Source organism: Alexandromys fortis, unplaced genomic scaffold, assembly GCF_014885135.2.
Source record: "Alexandromys fortis isolate MF-2015 unplaced genomic scaffold, M_Fortis_MF-2015_v1.1 scaffold_9, whole genome shotgun sequence".
NCBI classification, from domain to species: Eukaryota; Metazoa; Chordata; class Mammalia; order Rodentia; family Cricetidae; genus Alexandromys; species Alexandromys fortis.
In genome coordinates this window covers 13,103,763-13,124,265 of record NW_026067892.1, presented here as the reverse complement: position 1 = coordinate 13,124,265, position 20,503 = coordinate 13,103,763, and the positions used below count along the sequence as shown (strand labels likewise).

Sequence of the window (20,503 nt, the reverse complement as noted above, 5' to 3'; positions counted from 1 at the left end):
ATATCTTGCATCTTGATGATATGTTAGTCCAACATCTGTATCGATTTGGGGCAGGGTATCACACAGTACGGATTGGCTAAAAATTCACTATGTAGCTGAGAATGACTTTGAACTTCTGATCTTCCTGTCTCCACTTTACACATGCTATTATAGGCGTGTACCACCACATCAGGTATATGTGATGCTGGGGGTTGAACACAGTTTGGTGAGCTATTTTGGATATTTTAGTTCTCCATAGCATCTTTAGACTCAGTTCCCCACCACTCACAAAATAGTTTGATGATGCTATGGTTGAGCTGGCATCACATACGCAACAAGCCATGGATCACTTGACATATCGACACTGGTGAGTCTGCTTAGCAATGAACAAGAGCCATCTCTCCAGTTAGTCCATTTTCGCTTTCAGCAAGAACTGTGGACATAGCTTAGAGCTACAACTTATGTCTCGTAGATACAAGGTCCAGTGTTTGACTCTCAGTACTATCCAGAAAACAGAAAGACTGGTTGAACTCCTCAGTATTAGTAGTTTTATTATCTATATCTATGTCTCTATATATCAGATATATATATAATGTATTTTAATATAGATGCACATATAACATACATATGCTTTAACATTTTACTAGATTCATAACCGAGTGCTTTATTTTTCACAGTGACAATGTGATTATAAATTTTAGTTCTAACATCTATTTTTTTATTAGTATAGAAAAAGAAGATTGACTCTTGAATATCAACCTTTATTCTACAGTTTCTTCATTAGTTCCAGTAAAGTTTTTGTTTATTTTCCCCACCAAATCTTTAGGATTTTCTATATATAATAGTATGTGATGTCAGTAAAGACAGTTTTATTTCCTCCTTTCCAATCAACATAACTCTTATTTTCTTTTCTTATTTTATTGAAGTAGTTGGGGAATATATAAATACATGTTTGTTATTATATATTCATTATGTTTATATATAGCATCCATATAATAGAAAAGGCTGTTTGCCAAAATTCAGTGATAGAGTGGCTTTTTTGCTTCACACATCTTATATTTTGCAAGTTGATGATGACCTGTTTGCAAACAGTTTACAGAGGGGACTCAAGACAAACAAAGTCACTACCCCTGAGAAATGTTTTCTTAAATAAGGTACACTGTTGAGTCCCAGAGGAGAATAGAGCAAGGCATGCATTATCATTCAAGTTCTAGTAGAACTTCCCTGTGCCACTGTGGACAAGTCACTTGCTTTTCATCTTAACTAAAATAGTAGCATTTATCCTGGCAATGTGTTAAGTGAGTTGTATGCAAAGCCACACAGGAGAGACATCAAGAAACAAGTGATACAAATATTTGATCTTCCTATATGGACTCCATCAAGGTTCCCATCTTCCTTGATCACTTCTCTCCCTTTGTACTGTAGATTTGGTATGAACAATTGATCAAGAGGTGTGTTTCGATTCTGCATAAGAGTAGCTATGCCCTTGGCAGAGGTCACCTGGCATCGTTATCCTGTCTATTTGTGACACAGCTTTTGTAGTCTTGAAATATTTTAGCCTAAACCAGTAACAACATGCTTTGAAATTTACTTAAAAATTTAATGGGAAGGATATTTCCTCCAAAATCTAGTAGGGGATCTAAGTTTTTCTCAAAACCTAAAAATAAAGCACCCCACTGAATTTTTCTTGTTGAATTATGGATTATTGAATAATAGTCTATATATTCAGAGCAAAGATAGGAAATATTACAATTATTCTCTTCCATTAAGCAAATGGACAAACACTAATGTTTTTCTGGCTAGAATTTCAAGGCAGTGTAAAACAAAAAAAAGATTGTAGTATGTTAAAACTCCCAATGCCACCAGGCGGTGGTGGCGCACGCCTTTAAACCCAGCACTAGGGAGGGAGAGGCAGGAGGAGCTCTGTGAGTTCGAGGCCAGCCTGGTCTACAAGAGCTAGTTCTAGGTCAGGCCCCAAAGCCACAGAGAAACCCTGTTAGTAAATTCAGATTTAAAGTCAGTTAAAGAAAATACTAGATTTTTTTATAATCTTAATATGGAACTTATCAAACTGTGCTATGTGTTATACTTGATTGTAGAGTATAATAAAATCCACAATGATGTTTAAAAGATTATTACATTGGTCCTTTAACTATTACAAGATATCGTCTTACTAAATGTAAGATTTAAATTAGCCACAGGGTAAGTCTGACCTCAAGGAATCCATTATATTTCCTTTTTAGGGTGTTCATCTAAAGGGGTGGCATTTTTCTTATTAAATTAAGAATGGCTCTTGGAAAATGTTGACAGAAACACACTGCTGAATGAAATCCATGTTGAAGTAGACAATCTTCTACACACTGATGGTCTCTAATCCTGATGTCTATGGGCTGTCTCTGTTCCACAGACCTCGGAGTTCCTAGATTTCTTATCCTTGGTATGTGATCCAGTCTGGACCCTAGCACTCCATCAAACGCTGCTGTTAATATTGATCCTTGGTCGGTGGCTTCTGCCCATTGGAGGCACTATTACTAGAGACCAACTCTCAGAACTTCTTCTGATGTTTGTGGGGACAGCGGCAGACATACTGGAATTCACCACTGAGACGCTGAAGGAAGATAACGTCAGGTAAGGTCAGAAGCACCCCACTTCTGTCTCATCGTCTCAAATTAGTACTTTCCATGACAAATGTGTTTAAATATATCTTTATGTCAGGGCTCGAGGGATGAATTATTTAGTAAACTGTTTGCTGTGCAAGCATCAGGACCTGACTTTGGATCCCCAGTTCCCATGATAATACTAGGCATGGTGGTGTGTTGTCTATGATCCCGGCACTGGAGATGTGGAGACAGGAAGAGCTCTATGCCTTGTTGTCTACCCATTGAAGCCAAATCCATAAACTCCAGGTTCAGCGGGAGACTCAGAAAATAATGCTGATAGACAAACATACCCAACATAAAACCTCTGGGCTTCTTATGCACTTATATACACATGTGCAGGCACATCAAATGCACTTATACACACCTGTGCAGGCACATCAAGCAACATGCACACCCATGAACATGCCTTCACACACACAGCACATGTACTATGTGTACACACACACACAGACAGATACATACATACATACATACATACATACATACATACATACATACTAGGAACCAGTCTTTATAGTAAAAAGGAAAATGCAGTACGGAGACTTGGTCTGAGAAAGGGACAGGATATATCTAGCCTGGCTTAGACCAGACCACCATCTATTTGTCCCATTAGTCCAGGAGAGCCAGGGCAGACCCACAGTGACTCTAGGTATCTGGAGACTCTCTGGTGTCTCTTCCATCTTCAGTCAGGTGTCAGGAGTATAGTCAATGGCATTTTCTCTTAGATCACAGCATAGTTACAAGAGACACAGAGAAATTGTCCCTTTCTGCAACTGAAGACTTTACATTTCCCAGTGAGAAGGCAGAATGGAGCAGATGAAGTTTTATTGTATGAAATTTTATATTTAGTCAGTTTGGTTCAAAGTGCCCAAAGGCTTTCTGGTGGAGATGCCTATAAATTAAAACTTATTGAGTTGGTACTTTTATTTTTGCCACAAGCAAATAAACTCAGAATCCATGATCACATCTGTTTATGGAGCCGCTTTCTTCCCATTAGGGATTTGAGTCCCCGCGCCTGAATGTACTTTAAGCTTGGGTTGTTTTGTATGATGCTATAAAAGTAAATTGGAATGAGGCTGGCTTTTAATGCTACAGTTTACTTTATCCCACACTCCTCAAACAACATAGCATAAAGACTGAGCAAAATGCACCAACTTATTAAATAAACTTAATTTCGCAATTATAGTGCGAATCATTATTTATAACAAGGGATTTTTTTTTACAAGAGCACTCATTGTTTTGTGCATACTAATTTTTCTTTTAGTTTATTAAGTTGGCATCATTTTTTTTTGAGGAATTCGATATGAATTGGATCACTGTAGTCATAGTGTTTATTTTAGTCTGGTGGTTTCAGTGCCTAATGGTTGATCAGCACTTTGCATTGCATAATGCTTTCAAATATGCTTAAGATAATTATAATACAATGCCATTACTAGAGGAACAGGAATGGACTGTGATGGAGCACATGCAATAATGAATGTGGAGAGTTACAGAGACATGACACATAATGACAACAAATTACCCCTGTCTGAAAATGAATGCATACATGCTAAGTATCTACAGAGGCAACACAGGATAGTAAAAGGACTTGGGGAGGGCTATGTTTTATGGTGTTCATCGTAAAATGAGAGAAATGCCAAACCCAGTTATCTTAATGGGCTCTAGGAGCCCCATCCAGAAGCATCATCAAAGAGTAATGCATCCCATGTTTACCAATAAATGTTGATTATTAAATAAGTTTATTTAATTGGTTGACCCATAAAAGGGACCCTTGGAAGTCACTAGGCATTGTTTAATAGACTTAGAACTGTTTTTATTTTTATGTAACATGTGCCAGGTAGTGTGTTGGGCAGAGCTTGGGTAGTAAAACCGTAAGCAAGTTATGAAGGAAAGAGCACTCAGTTCAGCCAGAACAGGATTATTTTGGTTCAGCAAAAATTAGAAGAGCACTTGATATTTCAAAACACCATCAATCCTCAGTTTTTTTTTCTGTCACTTATAATTCAATCTGAATACTTTCGGAGCATATATTTTGGAAAAATTGAACCTGCATTTCATGCAAGTTGATGCTTAATGGGGCTGAATAAATTATAGTTGGCCCTCGTATCTGCTGGCTTTTCATCCGTGGACAGAAAGAAAGCTAGACATGATTCCAAGTTTATTGTAGAATGTGTGGGGATCATTTGTTAATGTTATACCATGTTTTATAAGAACTTGAGTCCTACAAACACCCTCCCACAGAGAGTATAGGATTTTGTTACAGATTCTATTTTTAAATATCATTTTCAATTGTATTTTCTCAAATTGAAGTCATTTTTGTTTAGAAGACCCCTGGACTGCCCCAGTGGACTTTCACAGTCTCCCGTCTGTACCCTACCACCTCCATGACGCCAGTGTCCCTCATTCTATGGGGTCAAGTCCCAGAATGCATCTCAAGATTATTCCTCTCTTCTAATAGCTTGCTTCTGAGTTCTAAGTTTTTATCTCAGATCTTACCTATAATATAAGAAATTATACCAAAAATGCCAATTTTGTGCATGTATGTGTGTGTTTTTGTGTGTCCTTAGAACAAGGGGCTGGATCACATGGAAAGATAGTTACAAATGGTTGTTAGTCCCTATGTAGTGCTGTGAATTCAACCCAAGTCTGTCACTGATGAACCATCTTTCTAGTCCCACAATTATATATTATGAACAGCATAGTTCTACAAAATACATTGTACTGGCTTTTCTCTTTTGGGTCATGTTTCTTGGTAGCATATACAAGAAATAATAACAAATCCAAAATCAGAAGTGTGTTCTGTTTTCTACCTATGGAAACTTTAAGCTGGTGTGTGTGTGTGTTTCTATTTGATTTAATTTTGTGTACACTGTAAACTAAACTTTCAATTTCAATTTATTTGGCATTGACACAGAATTGTTTGTTGTACCAGCTTGGAATAACTGTTCTTTCAAGACTAAGTCTTCTCCTATAACATTCTACTCTGATTGACCAAGTTGGCCTTAATGTATTTAACATTTGCATAAACTTTAGAGATGTGGCTCTTCCTCCCTCCCTTTCTTTTTTTTCTTCTTCCTTTCTTCCATTCCTGCCTTTCTCCCCTCCTTCCTCCCTTCTTCCCTTTCTATATCCCTTCCTTTCTTCCTAAATAGTTAGCATTACTTTCTTGTTGGCATAGTACAATACATCAACAACAGAAAGCAACCTAGGGGCAAGAGGTGTTTATTTAGCTTACATTTCCTGACAGGATACCATCCATCATGCTGGGAAAGACATGGCTACAGAATAGGAAGCTGGCCCAGAAAACAAGAAACAGAGAAGAGAAGCTATAAAAACCTCAAACCTCATCTAGAGTGACATACTTCCTCTAGCTAGGCTCCACCTCCTAAAGTTTCCACAACCTCCCACACAATGCCATCAGCTGGGGACCAAGTGCTCAAACAGGAGAGCCTATGGAGTATGAGGGGGGGGGAGAAGGGTGACATTTCATATTGAAATCACAGTTAGCCTTGGTTTCCTCTTCCTTGGAGCCTTTCTTTTAGGGAAATGGCACTCTACTTCTCTGTGCTGTTGAATTTTAGTCTTTTCCTGGCTCTTGTCTTTCTCAAGGATGAAGGATGTAGGATCCATGTCTTCCAAATGGATTAAAGAGTCTAATAAGGAGCAATGCCATCAATAAAAATGGGGTTCCATCCTGCAGTGTTTGTGGGAACACTTTAAATCCCAATTAGCAAACGGAAATCCTCCACACGTATCAATCAGCTGCCACCCAAGGGTCCTCCAGGGCTTCCTTTCTTAGGTTTGAAATCTTTCACACCTTTTGTTGCAGCATATTAGAGTCAGACTTCTCACCAACTCCAATCATCTGGAATAAATTCTTCTCTGCCGCTTTAACACCATCTTATACAATTCTTCTTTTCCGGAACTGAGCCACGAGAGTGGATGCTGCAAATTCTCACTGCTGTTACCTGAGATTCCGCCACACTAAGGAGAGCCAATGTTACCGAATTTGTTTCTTGTCTCTGGTTCCTTTGCACAGCATGGATGGTGATCTTTGACAGCGTGTCTAATATAAGCCATATTTGTTAAGGGGGAGAGGCATCTGTTGACCTTTTCATTTGCTGTAGCTTCCTTTCCAAAATGCTCATGCGTCTAAATCCAGCATCTTCGGGAGAAATAGTTCATCACCTCTGGGAAACACTCTATGGTTTCTGAACACAGATCATTTATTAAAAAGAAAGTCTATTCCCACACCATTACTATATCTCAGAAGATTGGACAATGCAGAGGAGGCCTCCCCGAGCTTTCCCATGCTCAGTCTCTCTATCTTGCATTTTTCTCAGTGCAGTGTTCCTTCTGAAAGCTTTGTGCTTTGTACCCATCCCTCTTCTCTCTCTCCTTCATTATCTTAACGTGTTTATCACGTTTCTAACCATACGTGAATCCCATTCCTTGACTATCTCTTTCATAGAAAAACACATTGTATTCCAAAAAGAATTAGTTAAGAAAGTAATCAAACTGTTACTTCTTTTATCCTTGTTTTTTAAATTCACTTTTTTTTGTGTGTGTGTGGGTGTTTTGCTTGCATGCATATGTGCACCATGTGTGTGCCTGATATTAGGTTGATCAGAATACAGTGTCCTATCCCCTGGGACTAGAGCTGGTTATGAGCCGCCATGCATGTGTTGAGAGTCAAACCTGGGTTCCCTGGAAGAGTGGCCAGTGCTCTTCATCACTGAGCCATCACCCCAATTCTTGAGGCTTCATATTTTTAATTTTCACCGACTATGGTGCTTTTGTTGATCCAGCAAAAGCTAGTAACTTATTTCCCTGGCTACCAAAAAGAAAAAGTATATACTCGCCTCAGGAATGTTACTTCTGAAGATCTTTTATTTCATGATGAGATGACCTGAAATTCAGGTACCGTCCTGAATACAGATTGTACCATTTCGTGGGCTGAGATCTGAGTCTGAACAGGAAAAGGAAAATAAAAGAAAACAAAAACAGAACGAGGCAACAAGCTGAGCATTAGTGTTTGTCTGTGTCAGTTTCCTGACTATGGATACAATGCGGAGCCCATTGTAAGCCATGTCTCTTGGATAATATTTCTAAAGGTCAATTGGTATTACAACAGTAGTAGATAAATCTGCTCCATAGTCCGTTGAGATTCTTTTTTCTTTTAAACATGAATTTGGGTTCCTTTTTTCTTTTTTATTAAGTTTTCTTCAATACAATTTTTTCTCATTTTACATAGCTATCCCTACTCTCTACCTTTCTCCCACTCCCCCCTTCTCTCCACCGCCTCCCTCAGCCACTCCCCAGAAAGGGTAAGGCTTCCCGTGGGGAGTCTACAAAGTCTGACACTTCCCCTTGCCATATAAAAAGCAAAACACTAAACATACGGGGAAAAAAAAAGAAAGAATATTAAGAGCTGCAAAGGAAAAAGGCCAAGTAACATATAAAGGCATCAGAATTATACCCTACTTCTCAATGGAAACTCTGAAACCCAGAAGGTCCTGGTCATAGATGTACTGCAGACACTAAGAGATCACGGATGCAATCCCAGACTACTATACTCAGCAACCCTTTCAATCACCAGAGACTGAGAACACAAGACATTCCGTGAGAAAACCAAATTTAAATATTACCTATCCACAAATCCAGCATTACAGAAAGTGCTAGAAGGAAAACTCCAACCCAAGGAAGTTAGCTGCACCCACAGAAACACAGGCAACCAGTAATCTCACAGCTCACAGAAGCTGTCCTTGAGATTCTTGACTGCTGCTTAAGCTCAGCAACGTATTTACATTCCAACATTAACCTCCTTGGGTTTACTCTCTGCTCTAACAATTCGTTATTCTTCTTTAGATTAATATTTTACCTACGCCTTTCCAAAATTATTTTTTGATAGTCTTTTTTTTTTCTTAGCACTCACATTTTTCCATCCTTTGTGTGTGGACAGGTTATGTGTACATAGGTAAAGCTTTGCAGTCATTATCTGTGATTCTAAATCTTGTTTATCAACTTGATGAGGTTTGAAATCACCTGGAAGGCACATATTGGGGTGTGGTTTTGAGGCGCCTTCTAGAGAGGTAGTGGCACCATTTCAGGGGCAGAGTTCTGAGACTGAATAACAAAGAAAACCGGAAAATGGAGTTTAGGACTAGCTTTTATCTCATCTGTATCCTGACTGTGGATACAATGTGGATACAATGTAGATACAATGTGGATACAATGTAGATACAATGTGGATACAATGTAAATACAATGCGGATACAATGTGGATACAATGTAGCCCGTTATCTCAGGTGCCTGGCTCTGAGATTCTCCGCAATGCTGAACGATGCCCTTAAACTGTGAGTTTAAATCCACCCTAATTTCCTTCTTTGGGTTGCTTTTTTCACAGCTATGGAAAAAGTGACTAATTTAGAAAATGATATGGTTACGGTTGGGCATGTTTAGATCTAGGGAGAGTTTACAGTTTATCTCTATATAATAAAAAGATGAAATTGAGACACCAAGTATTTTAGAGAGAGAGAAGGGAGAATAAAAATAAAATATTCATCAAATAAATAACAGCCCCAGTTATTGCTTGTTTACTATGATGTGTTCTTGGAACTGTTCTAAAGTCTTTAGGTCAATAAGTTAGTTAGTTTTGACATTCATACTGAGGCAGACACAATTATTATTATCTTATAAATATACACAATAAGATAAAAGCAACCAATATGCATCACTCCCCCATACACAGCCCCATCGGGTGATCATCAAGATATGTTTCACAGTTCAATAATACACCAAAACAATCCCATGAAATCTAGTAGCGATTGTAATTGTCATCCTCCCGACGCAGACGAGCACACAACAGCGCACAGATGTCAAGTGGCGTGTGGATATGAGGAAGCCTGTAAGCATTGGGCTAGCATTAGAGGCTTTAGTCTGCCTCTCCGGGGGTAGTGGAACTGATGTTTGCATTCCTGTCCCTAGGATCCAGAGACTGTGCACTGCCACTGCCACACTACTGTCTTACAGACAAATGTTTTGGGTCGAATTATTAAAGTTTGAGATTGCAAGAAACTTCAAAAATGACCGCTTTAAGAAAACTCTCTTTTGCCTTCAGTTTTAAAAATTTCCTCTAAAATATCAGCCATTTTCTTGGAAGCTCTGTGGGATTAATCCTAACAGAGGCTATCTGCCCCGGAAGTGACGTGTTCCGTCTTTAGGCGATTTTATTAGACGTGCTAGATGCATCTCAACTCCTTTGGGGGATGAGCTTTTGCTCTGAACTCACAAGACCCGAGTTTATTTTGTTTCCCTCACTGGATCCCATTCAGCACAAAAGGGAATAAACATTTAACTGCTTGATCAGTTCCATATCCAACAGCATTCTATGCTTCCTGGCAATCATAGGCTCTGTCCTTTTGTGCAAGTTAACGTACACGTTTCTCTCCTCAAGAAGCATGTTTCAGAGGTGTGCTGAACAGCCTAAAATACAGTAGGACTAACGCTTTCCCTCTAATGCCTGGAGATGTTGCAGGAGGTTGGTGTGATGAATGTTCTGGATTGTCAAGCTTGATGGGTTTTAGAGCCACCTAGGAGACATATTGTCTGGGAATATCAGAGAGGGTACTTCCAAGACGTACTCGGAAGTGGCACAGTACAGTCTCTAGTGAGTTGTTTAGTTTTTACATGAGGTGTCAGGGGACTGAGATGAATGATAACACACCACACACACACACACACACACACACACACACACACACACACACACACAAAGAGTGAGCAGAGCGCCAACATTCACCTGGGTCTGTTTCCTAGCTGCAGAATGCCTGCCCCGCCATTATGGGTGACATCACTCAAACCATGAGCCAAGATAAATTCTTCTTGTCTTCACGAGCTTTGATTATCTGTTTTTGTCACAACCTGGAGAAAATGAATTATCACAACCAGAGCTAAAAGGCTGGATGCGGGTGTGAGAGACATCCCAGCAGTTAAGAGTGCAAACTGCTCTTCAGAGAACCGGAGTTCTGTTCCTAGCACCTGAGTGTGGCAGCTTGCCACAGCCCGTGCCTCCAGCTCCAGAGGGTCTGACACCTCCTCGTGGCTCAGTCCACGAGAATGGGAATCCGCACACACACACACATATGTGCACACAGCTACACATATATACAGAAAAAATTAAAAATTAAAAGCAACTCTCTTTCGAGGATAGTGGCTGAACTCTGCTATCTAGCTTTAGTTTTCTAACAAAATCAATTTGGACAGATTTCCCCAACTCTCTAGGTTCCCGTTTCCTTCTTGATCAAACATGAATAACATATGTGCCTTCTTTGTTGAGTTACTAGAGGATTAAGTATAATCACCGAGTTAGACACGGAGAAAATTGCCTGCTGGGTAAGCCTGAAATCAGAAACCATATATACTATTAGTTAAAAATGGGAGGTTTGCTATGTATAGACGTTGACACAGTAAAGAAGAGGTTTAGTCTACTTTCTCAAAGGACTTCCACTTAAAATTCGATTTCATATTTCTTGTGAATTGACCTATGGTTGCATTGGACTCTGGAAAGCCATAAATCATGTCACGCCATGGGCGCATAATTGGATATCAAGGGAAAACCCACGAGCTGCTTCTGGGAAACGGGATCTTTTCTATTCTGTTCCACCCCAATTTAGGCTATTCAGTCACATCTTTTGGACTCATGATCGGGTTTTCTGGAGAACCGCTCTCTGCCTCTGTGCGTTACGTGCACACGAGGAGCCTTCCTCTGAATCATTCACAAGGTCACTGATCAAACACGCGGAGGAGCGGAGCCTGGTTCAGAGCCTGCGGCCATCAGCTAGAGCACTCCGTTCTGGGAGTCATTGGCTCAGTCAGAAAATCACCTAGCCGTACTCACTCACAATATTGCTTAATTTTGTTAATAAGACACTGTAGGAGATATCTGAGGGAGGCTTATCTAGATCCAAATGTCTGTTATCAATTTATGGCATTGCCCGCCTGGTAATCCCAAGTCAGTTTTTGGAAGATGGAAGAACTAGACTTATCGAAGAGCAGTTATTCTCAGAGAACCCTCATAACACTGGTAATTACCGCCTTCGCTGAGGGTTCTCGGAGGCCTCCTGGAGACTCAGTTATATAATCCAAAAAGGTATTAATGGTAACTCGCTGTCTGTACCTGGAGACATGTCTCTGCTTCATTTTGAAAGTGAAGCCTTCATTTTTTCTTTTTAATTTCTGTCATCAAACCCTTCACCACAGCAACTACGGAGGCAGGCCAGAACAGGTCAGATGTTACCTTTAGAAATTCTGAGTTTTGAGGTTTCACTTCTCAAGGTCTCCCCACTCAGTGTGTTTACTGAGACCCCCCTCAAGACCACCAGTGTGCTAGGGATCACGCTGCCTCATGTTCCTCTGGCCCTCTCCAGTCAGAACTCTCACTGGGGAAAAGCTGGAAGCACAATCTGGTGTTATATCACGTGGGCTTGGTTTTGTTTTGTTTAGCTTTGTTTGTCTGCTCGTTTCTTCTTTAGTACCTTTGCATTGATGCCACTTCTATTCTTTAGGACTCTAGTTTTCCAGATTGTTCTCCTAGGTCTGTTTCTTTAAACATAGACCATTCTTTTGTATGTCCAATCAAAAGTTTTTTTTATAATTAAATTCTGAATATTTATCAGTGCCAGGTACTATTCCGGGTATTGAGCATACAATAGTGAAGGACACACACACACACACACACACACACACACACACACTTCCCTTTACTTGTAGTCTATTCTCTGCTGCACGTCCTTTTTAGTGAAGTTGTCCCTGCATTTTCCCCACCTAACGACGTTTTCCTTTCATTATGACAAGCTTTGGGTACATGAGCATCATTCTGCCCTTCTGAGTTGTCCCTTTGTAAGGCTATTTTAAAAATGCTCTGTATATAAGGGTTCCCCGGTATTAATGTATGTGCTTGGTACTAGAAGTCAAAGGAGCCTGTCAGATTCCTGTGGGCTGTAGTTATAGAAGATTGTGAATCACCCTATGGGCTCTGGTAAGCCAAACCAGGTCCTCTGCAATAGCAGCAAGTGCTCTAACCACTAAGCAATCCCTCCAGCTCTTTGAATTATCTTTTTATTAGTCTTGGAGTCTTGGTGCTATGGTCTGTTTTTCTGGGATATCATTATCATCGTTGGGAGTCTGAACGCTTATGTCTGTATCTAGCTGTTTCTTATAGCGTTTCTCTCCTGTGATGTTTCTACAGTGCTAGCAGAGTAGAAGAGAATTTGGGATCAGTAGGCTGTGTTCTCATTTCTGCTTATTATGATTTATTTATTTATTTATTTATTTATTTATTTTCTTTTTAGAGACAAGATCACATGCAGATCAGGATGGTCTCAAACTTGCTATGCAGCCGAGGGCCATATCTTTTGTATGGTTCCATTGTCGGGCGTGGTTATTTTTTCGTGGACTTATTATAACACAAAATATTTGCCAACTCCAAAAAGCTTTAGTTAGTACATAACAAGCGGCATTTTAGCTGATTTCTCTCTTCTGCATGTGGTCATGTTTTATTGATGATTTAAAATGCTCTTGTCTTCTAGGACTAACCTGATACTGGTCTGTGGCATCCTTGCCGTGTGGACGTGGAGTATGCTACAGTTTCCGCTGGACCTGGCAGGTAAATGTATTCATATTTACGTAAAGAAACAAAAAAGTATGACTCTTAAATATAAACCACATGAGCACGAAGGAGTCAGTGTTAGCTCTACTGTAACTTAGAAGGAAGGTAGGTTGAAATTCAGGAAAGCCAATTGTAGACCCACCTTGGTGTGTGGCTGAGTTTAAGATACATGAGTATAGCCAAGTACGGTGGTGTGTTCATTTAAGCCCAGCACTCTAGTGGCGGAGACAGGAGGAGCAGAAGTTCAAAGTCATCCTAGGCTATACAGCAAGTTTGAGGTCAGTCTGGTCTACGTAAGATTTGATTTCAAAAAATAAAAAATAAATAAATAAATAAATAAATAAATAAATAAATGAAACAACAAAAAAACAAACCCCAAAATTAATAATGATAAGTGCTTGAGCTGTTGACTGTGTTGTTTTATATCTGACTCCACTAATACTTCTATTATTCATTATCTGTAATCCTGCCAAAATTTATTAAGATATGTGTCTCAGTTTTTCACCTGTGAAATGGGATGATACTCACAGTATCATATATTATTACGACTCAATAATATAGCGAGTGTTTAGTGACCTGGTGATGTGCGGCCTCCATATTCCCAGCCAGTCACAGTGTGAGATGTCACATCCAAGGTAAGAGGTGCAGTTCCGAGCCCCGTGTGGAAAGTTATGATTTCCTTTAATGGCAGCCCTTATTCTGACTTTACTGAATACATCAGCCTTTAAGGGTGGGAAAGAAGTAAACCGTTCGACAGGAATGCCATGATACTGACTTCCTGTAGCTGCGCTGTCCTACCAGCGGTACCCACCAGCCACACATAGCTGGATGGCTTGATATTCAGTAAAGGTTAAGGAGCGACTTTTCAGTGACGCTGGCTGTATTTCACCTTCTCCCTTGCGGCATGTGGCTCGCATGCTGGGCAGCAAAGATGTGAAAAAGTCTTAGCATCATAGAGAGCTCTGTGGAATGGTTGCTGCTTGGACTCACACTGTGACTCTGTTGGTTTGCTGGAAATATGACTTGGCAATTCTTGTCCTTGGTTCGTTACTCTCGAGGAGGCCCAGACTTTAATGGTTCTCTTTTCCTCATGTATTTCTTTATCATCCTGCTGGCTTCAGGGTGAGACCAAGGCAGAATACATAAATTTGGGAGGTCTGCATTAATAGACTCAGAGGTCTTCCGAACGCTCTAGATCTTAAGCTCACACTTTCTTGGATAAAATTGTTTCCTAGATAGATGGCAGGAGTTGCCAGACTTTTTTTTCAAATTAGAAAAAGAAAAAGGTTGGGCATGGTTGGGCAGAAGAGCCAGTGAATTCTTCTAGAACCCTGAACACGAGGGGGGGTTTGCAGATCTCTGGGTTGGGGCCAGCCTGGTCTACTTTGTGTCTTCTAGGCCAGCCACAGCTACATATTGAGATCCTTTCTCAAAAAGAAAAAAAAAAAAGAGGAAAATACCAATCCAATTACAGATTAATAATCACAAACAAATATATGCAAACAGCATGCAGCTGTTTTGCTGAAGTCTGCCTTAGGTACATGGTGCTCGTTACCCAGCTAGAAGCCAGCCAGCTGCTCTTCATAGACTCCAGGGCTCCATCCTTTATACCCTGGGAGGAGGAGGTCCACCAGGAGGGATTCCCTGAGCATGGCTTCTCAAGAAAGACACTCGCTGACCTTCAGTGTGTCTTTCCTTTGTCATTCGCTCGCCCTCTCCTGTCTTGTGGTTCGCAGACTTGCTAAGAAAATTTTTATTTAAGAAAGAAACTGTGTAAACGTTAAGAGGTGATAACGCTACGCAGCTGTTTGGAAAACAAAGACCAAATGTCACTTCTGACTACACTGCCATTGTATTCTCCAACAAGTAGGACACTGTGCTCAACCCGATCAAAGTCGCTTCATATTTGCACGCCCTTGCTGGATTGAGACATCCTTTGTTGGAGAACTCCAAAAGGAAGGCTTTATTATCACAAAGAGGATTATTTTCTACCCCTGACCCTGAATTAAATTTACATCTTTGAAATTAAAACAAAAGTTTCATCTGTTGATGGAGTCTCCTTTTGTTCAACTAACACACACACACACAAACATCTGCAATTATTCTCAGTCTTGCTTATAAACTGGGAGACAAAAGCAGAAGGAACGAGGACAAAATAGAATAATGGCCATTATTATTTGAGCTCCCACACCAGACACACGCCATCACCAACACAGAAAAATTATGTTTAATGTGAGTTCAATTTAAATTTGAATTCTAAGCACTTGAGTTGAGTGAAATATGGGAATAGGGGCCATGCTAGGGAAAGCATCCTGGACGGTCTGGCTGGGGACTCTGCCATTCATATACTGTCCTTACCAGTCAAGAAAGTCCCTCATTCCTCCAGGAAGACTGAAGGAAGAAGCAGAGAGCAGAAAAAGAGACAGGGTGCTAGTCCAATAGAAAGAAGATGTGTAAAAGATCGATTTACACATCTATTCCTAAGAAGTTGATGAATAGAGACCTAGGTTTTAGGAGTCAGGCTCTTTGGCATTTCAAGGGAGAACCCGACATGCCTGTAGGTTATGCAACATGGCCAGTATCTCAGTGCTAGACAGAGAGGCAACCAGGGGTAGTACCAGGCTCCCTGACTTGAGAACCCCCGAAGTACAGACAGGTCTCTGCTGCCTCTGCAGACCCCCAAACACACACATAGCAGTTTCCTTTGTATCTTATGCTCTTCGGTCTGTTTAATTGGTCATTCCCTATGGGAAGGTCTGGGAGATGTTGCAAGGCCTTTAAAGTGGATGGAAGCACAGGGCCAGGAAGTGGAGGGCTGAGGTGGAGAGACATCTCCCCGCTTCCTCCCAGGCCTACACTGCATAGACGCTCTCCGTCCTTCACAACCAGACCATTGATATAGATGTCTATTCCTGTCTTTCACCTCAGAATGTTAATTGTTGTTTCTTTCATTCTCCAGTCCAGCTGAAACTGGTATGCCCCTCTTCTGTGAAAGCCAGGGGCTTCCTCAGGCTCTTCCTGTGCCAGTACAGTGCAGATCTATGGGCCATCGGGCTCAGCTTCTTCATCCAAGATGGTCCCTTCCTTGTGGTGCGCCTCGTCCTGATGATCTACTTCCGAGTGATCAACCACATGCTGGTGTTCTTCGCCGTGAAAAATTCCCTGGTGATGGCGCTGCACTTCTATCGGCTGGTGGCTTTGATCATGGCCACCCGGGCTTCCATGCAAGATGGTCCAGAAAGGCTCCAGGCACGGCCCAGTGTCCTAGACCAGCCCTCTGAGAGCAGTCCCAGTGAGTGGGAGGACATCTCCAGGGAGGCCGTGCCTTTGCAAACCTCACCTGTCACCTCTGAGGAGTCCTACCCCATACCTTAGGTGCTTGTTCCCCTTATACAGCCAGGAACTTAACTCATTTTCTCTTGAGAGCCTGGTTCTCTTTCTACTCCACCCCCACCCAATTTTCACTACAACAGCTTTTAAGGAAACAACATGAACAAATGATCTTGTATTACAGGCAACTTATTCTTTAATTTTCATCTGAATGGAAGAAACTTTGACGCATGCCTACTGTTACAACCTCCTACCATGGTAGCAGACATTACCCAACTCTGAGAACCACTCGTAAGTGGTTGGTTCTCATGGAACTGTTGGAAGGTTGTAGACAGGGCTGTCATGGCACACCTTCCAAAGATTTAGGGCTGACAAGTACCATCCCCACCATCAACCCTCTAGGGTGATGTGGTTATACAGAGCCTTTAACTGTGGTGGGACCGTCACAGTCTCTCATCTGGTGTTCTCATCTGGTGTCTCTCTGATGTGTATATATACACATTGAACATATATTGAACAAATTGGGGAACATGCTTTTAAAATGAGCTTGCAGTGAGGTGGAAGCTTGGAATTTGAGCTGTCCAGTGTTCGGTGAAAAATGAAATAGCCACGGTAGCTTCACAGTCCCACCAAGGAATATCCTTCTTCTGGACCAATGCGGTATTCTGCCATGGTACATATGTTCTTAGAGAATAGTGACAACTTCGGGCTTGGGTGTGCATAAAGTTGACAGCAGGCCATTTAGGTTCGAATAGCAAGGTAGTTCGCTTTTTCTGCATTGTCAAAGTGAATCCCATGACCAGGTTCCAGGGAGCTCTGGCATGCTGTGATGGAGGCGTTTGTGGCCTTTAGTGTTGCTATGGTTTCCGGCGGCTGCCACTGCAGGAGCAGCACCAGTAGAAGACTGAGCCTCAGCTCCCGAGAAATATGGTCCCTGGTTTGAAGAACAAGGTGATGGACAGTGGTGCCAGCCACATGCACGGGGCCTCCATTGATGCTGAACATCACCACAAGGCACCCCAACACATCTTGGGGATCATGGTGGCTTTGTTTCCCGTGCCTAAAATAGTCTTGCTCTTCCTTTAAACGTGTCTGGACATTCTGGGTTGAAATGATTCCAAACCTTTGAAAGCAGCTCTTGTTCTTACGTATGTGGTGAGAACTGGGTGTGGCAATCTAGCAGACAACTCTAAAACTGTACTGGAGTTCAAAGCATCAATCAATCCACACTAGCGTTCCCAGGAACTCTGAGTCACTTATTCAGGGGACTTCCTAAACTGGACGTGACCATTAGATGATCAGTTGGGACATTTGTTTCTAAAGTATGAATTTCTGGTACGGTACAGTATTTATCTACCACGTTTGATAACATGTTTTATAAACAAATTCTATTTTGTACACAATCACAACTGTTTTCTAGTAATTTCTACTTCTTTGATTTCCTGTGCTTCCCACTTTAGCAGTGTCACCGTGTAAACTGTGCGGGAAACAAGTGGAATGCACTCGTAACTTTTGATAATAATTGTATGCAAGTTAAGATTGTGTTTATATCAAGTAGAGAATGCGACGGCTTTGAAGGTATATTATTTAATTAACATTCTTAGCAATGAGACTTGAGGAGATGTCTCAAGGTTAAGAGCAGGTACTGCTCTTGCAGAGGACTGGGGTTCATCCTAACACCCACACCTCAGGGCTTGTAATGTTCTCTTCTGGTATCTGAGGGCACTGACTATGCTCATGCACACACACACACACACACACAATAAATAAAAATATTTTTAAAATAAAACACTCAGCAATAAGATGCAGAAAGGGAAAAGGTAATAATACCTGAAATTTGTCAAACCACCTCAGCCTTCTCTTGCTGTGCTGCCTGCTTTGCCTTGAATCCCTTCGCCCATGACATGTATGGGCCTCTCCTTACTGCTTATCTGCCCACAGTGTATTTTTATGGGATTTATCTTTTTTCCCCAGAAAAACAAACACTGAGCTTCTAAAAATAGAGCATAAAGTAGTATGACTATTGCAAGGATATTTTTAAGTGCTTTCAAATCTGAGGCTTGGCTTGGTTCCATGAAAGACTTTCTAGCGTTTAAATAAAAGTATTTTGTAATTAGCCCTCCCTCCTCAGGCCTGTCCAAAATCTGGCTTAACTTAGAATGCCAGGAAGTCAGAGAGCACCCAGGACCGGCTTGGTAATTAATGGATGGTCAAAAATAGACACGCAGTCTTCAAGGCTTTTCCAGGAAAATCTGCTAAAGGCAGCATTTAACCTAACTGCCAGTGGTTTCCAGTTCCTTACGCTGGCTGCTTTGATCATAGCGAAAATGTCTGTTGCTTAGTCTACGTTTTATCTCTGATAAAAGCTAAGAAATGTATTCAGTTAGTTGTGTGTTTGTAATTATTACTATTATTTTACCCTTTAAAATTGTACGTTTTTATCGTAGGTTGATGCACATTGTAAATTTTTTTTTTAGATCTCCAAGTGCTAGTCATCCACTGAGCACACCAGTCGTCTCCCACAAGTCGGCATCCTGAGACGTGTTTACCTTTTCTCTGTAGAGAGAAAGCTTACATCGTGTAGGAAGCAGAGTCCACCCTCTGCCCCCAGCCACAGTGCACACTAAGCCCCAATCCCTGAGGAGGAGGGGGCTTCGCTTGCAGTTGCTGGAGCCGTTGCTGACTGGTTAAAGCTCAGACAAATCTCCTTCCTACAGACGTGTTCCTCCACTTGTGGGAAAGCCCAGTGTCTGTGTTTACATGACGCTCTGTGTGAACACACCTCAGGGTCCTCTTAGGCCTTCTCCAGAGTGACTGAGTCTTAAATGCCACAATACTGTCTAATGCTTAAGACAAGCATACAGCTCTGTGTTTGGTTATTCTGCCAAGTTCTGTTGCAGCTATAAATGACGGTGTTGGAAATGCCGAGCCTGGAACTGATGAATAACATGGGACGCATTCAGGGAGAAGTCTAAGGGAATTCTGCCCCTGGCTCTGTTGTCCTACCACAAAGCGCTTCAGCGGCCATGAAGATGTGTCCAGACAGCGATGGGATCACTACTATCAGCTCACTTCCTTATTCGACAGGAGCCATTTGGAGCCCTGGGAAGGCATGCCTCACAGGTGTGAACCCTTTAGAATCGCCACGATTCGGAATCCAGCGCGGACTCTACTACATCTTGGGTACTTAGCATCAAGAACTCTTAATCAGATTCTCCTGGAGAAAGAGAGAACCTATAGAGACGAGGCCTGCCGACCTCCAGTCCACTCTGAGATTCCTTAAAATAGACGTTACAGCCTCGGAGATCAAACAGCCTTGAATTGTGAGATAAAAAGACACCGTTAGTCCTTTTGCTGTCTTCTAATTCTAGGTTTCGCTTTTCACTTGTGGGAACTTTTGATCTGTTCTCAGACATACCTGATGAGGGTTAGACCAGGCAGCTGGGGCTCCACATAACTTTCAGCATGGCAGAACAGCTGGATAGTGGCAGAGGAATGAGTCGCCATGGCCTTCTACTTTATCAGTTTTTATCTTTGAGGTCTTTTTTTTTTAATGAAAGGCGTGTGAGTGTATTTTCTGTGAGTATTTCTATATTTTGTTAGACATGTCCTTCTTGTTTTATTATAGACATTAAATGCTTGTGTACATCTTCCTCCCATTGCCTTTTTTTTTTTTTTTGCCTACTTTGTGTGTTTCTCTACTGTAACTCATTTCCTTCATGGTTTTTAAGCCCTGGCTTAATAACTAAAACTGATCTGTTTAGAACATGATTAAAGTGGCATTTCCAAGCAGCGAGCGGAGAATGACCAATTTCATAACTGATGTCGGAAAATGTTGCTATCCATCTGGAAAACATAAAGCGGA

General features: G+C 41.2%; 2 protein-coding genes across 3 annotated transcripts in view; one reads left to right on the top strand and one right to left on the bottom strand.

The window, feature by feature from the left end:
* The window catches only part of Tmem26 (transmembrane protein 26), a 42,857-nt gene extending 22,566 nt beyond the window's left edge, over positions 1 to 20,291 (top strand). Inside the window, exons 4-7 of one of the 2 annotated variants that reach the window (XR_007591213.1) lie at positions 2,387 to 2,607; positions 13,229 to 13,305; positions 16,268 to 17,973; positions 19,116 to 20,291. Coding sequence is in view for 1 of the 2 variants with exons in the window: in XM_050139498.1 (XP_049995455.1) it covers positions 2,387 to 2,607; positions 13,229 to 13,305; positions 16,268 to 16,683 (714 nt within the window). In the remaining variant the exon portion in view is untranslated. Of the gene's footprint in view, positions 1 to 2,386; positions 2,608 to 13,228; positions 13,306 to 16,267 lie in introns of both variants that reach the window. The other variant, XM_050139498.1, reaches the window with a different exon arrangement.
* Cdk1 (cyclin dependent kinase 1) overlaps positions 1 to 20,503 on the bottom strand; it is a 1,182,536-nt gene that overhangs the window by 700,968 nt on the left and 461,065 nt on the right. The gene's annotated exons all lie outside the window — the stretch shown is intronic.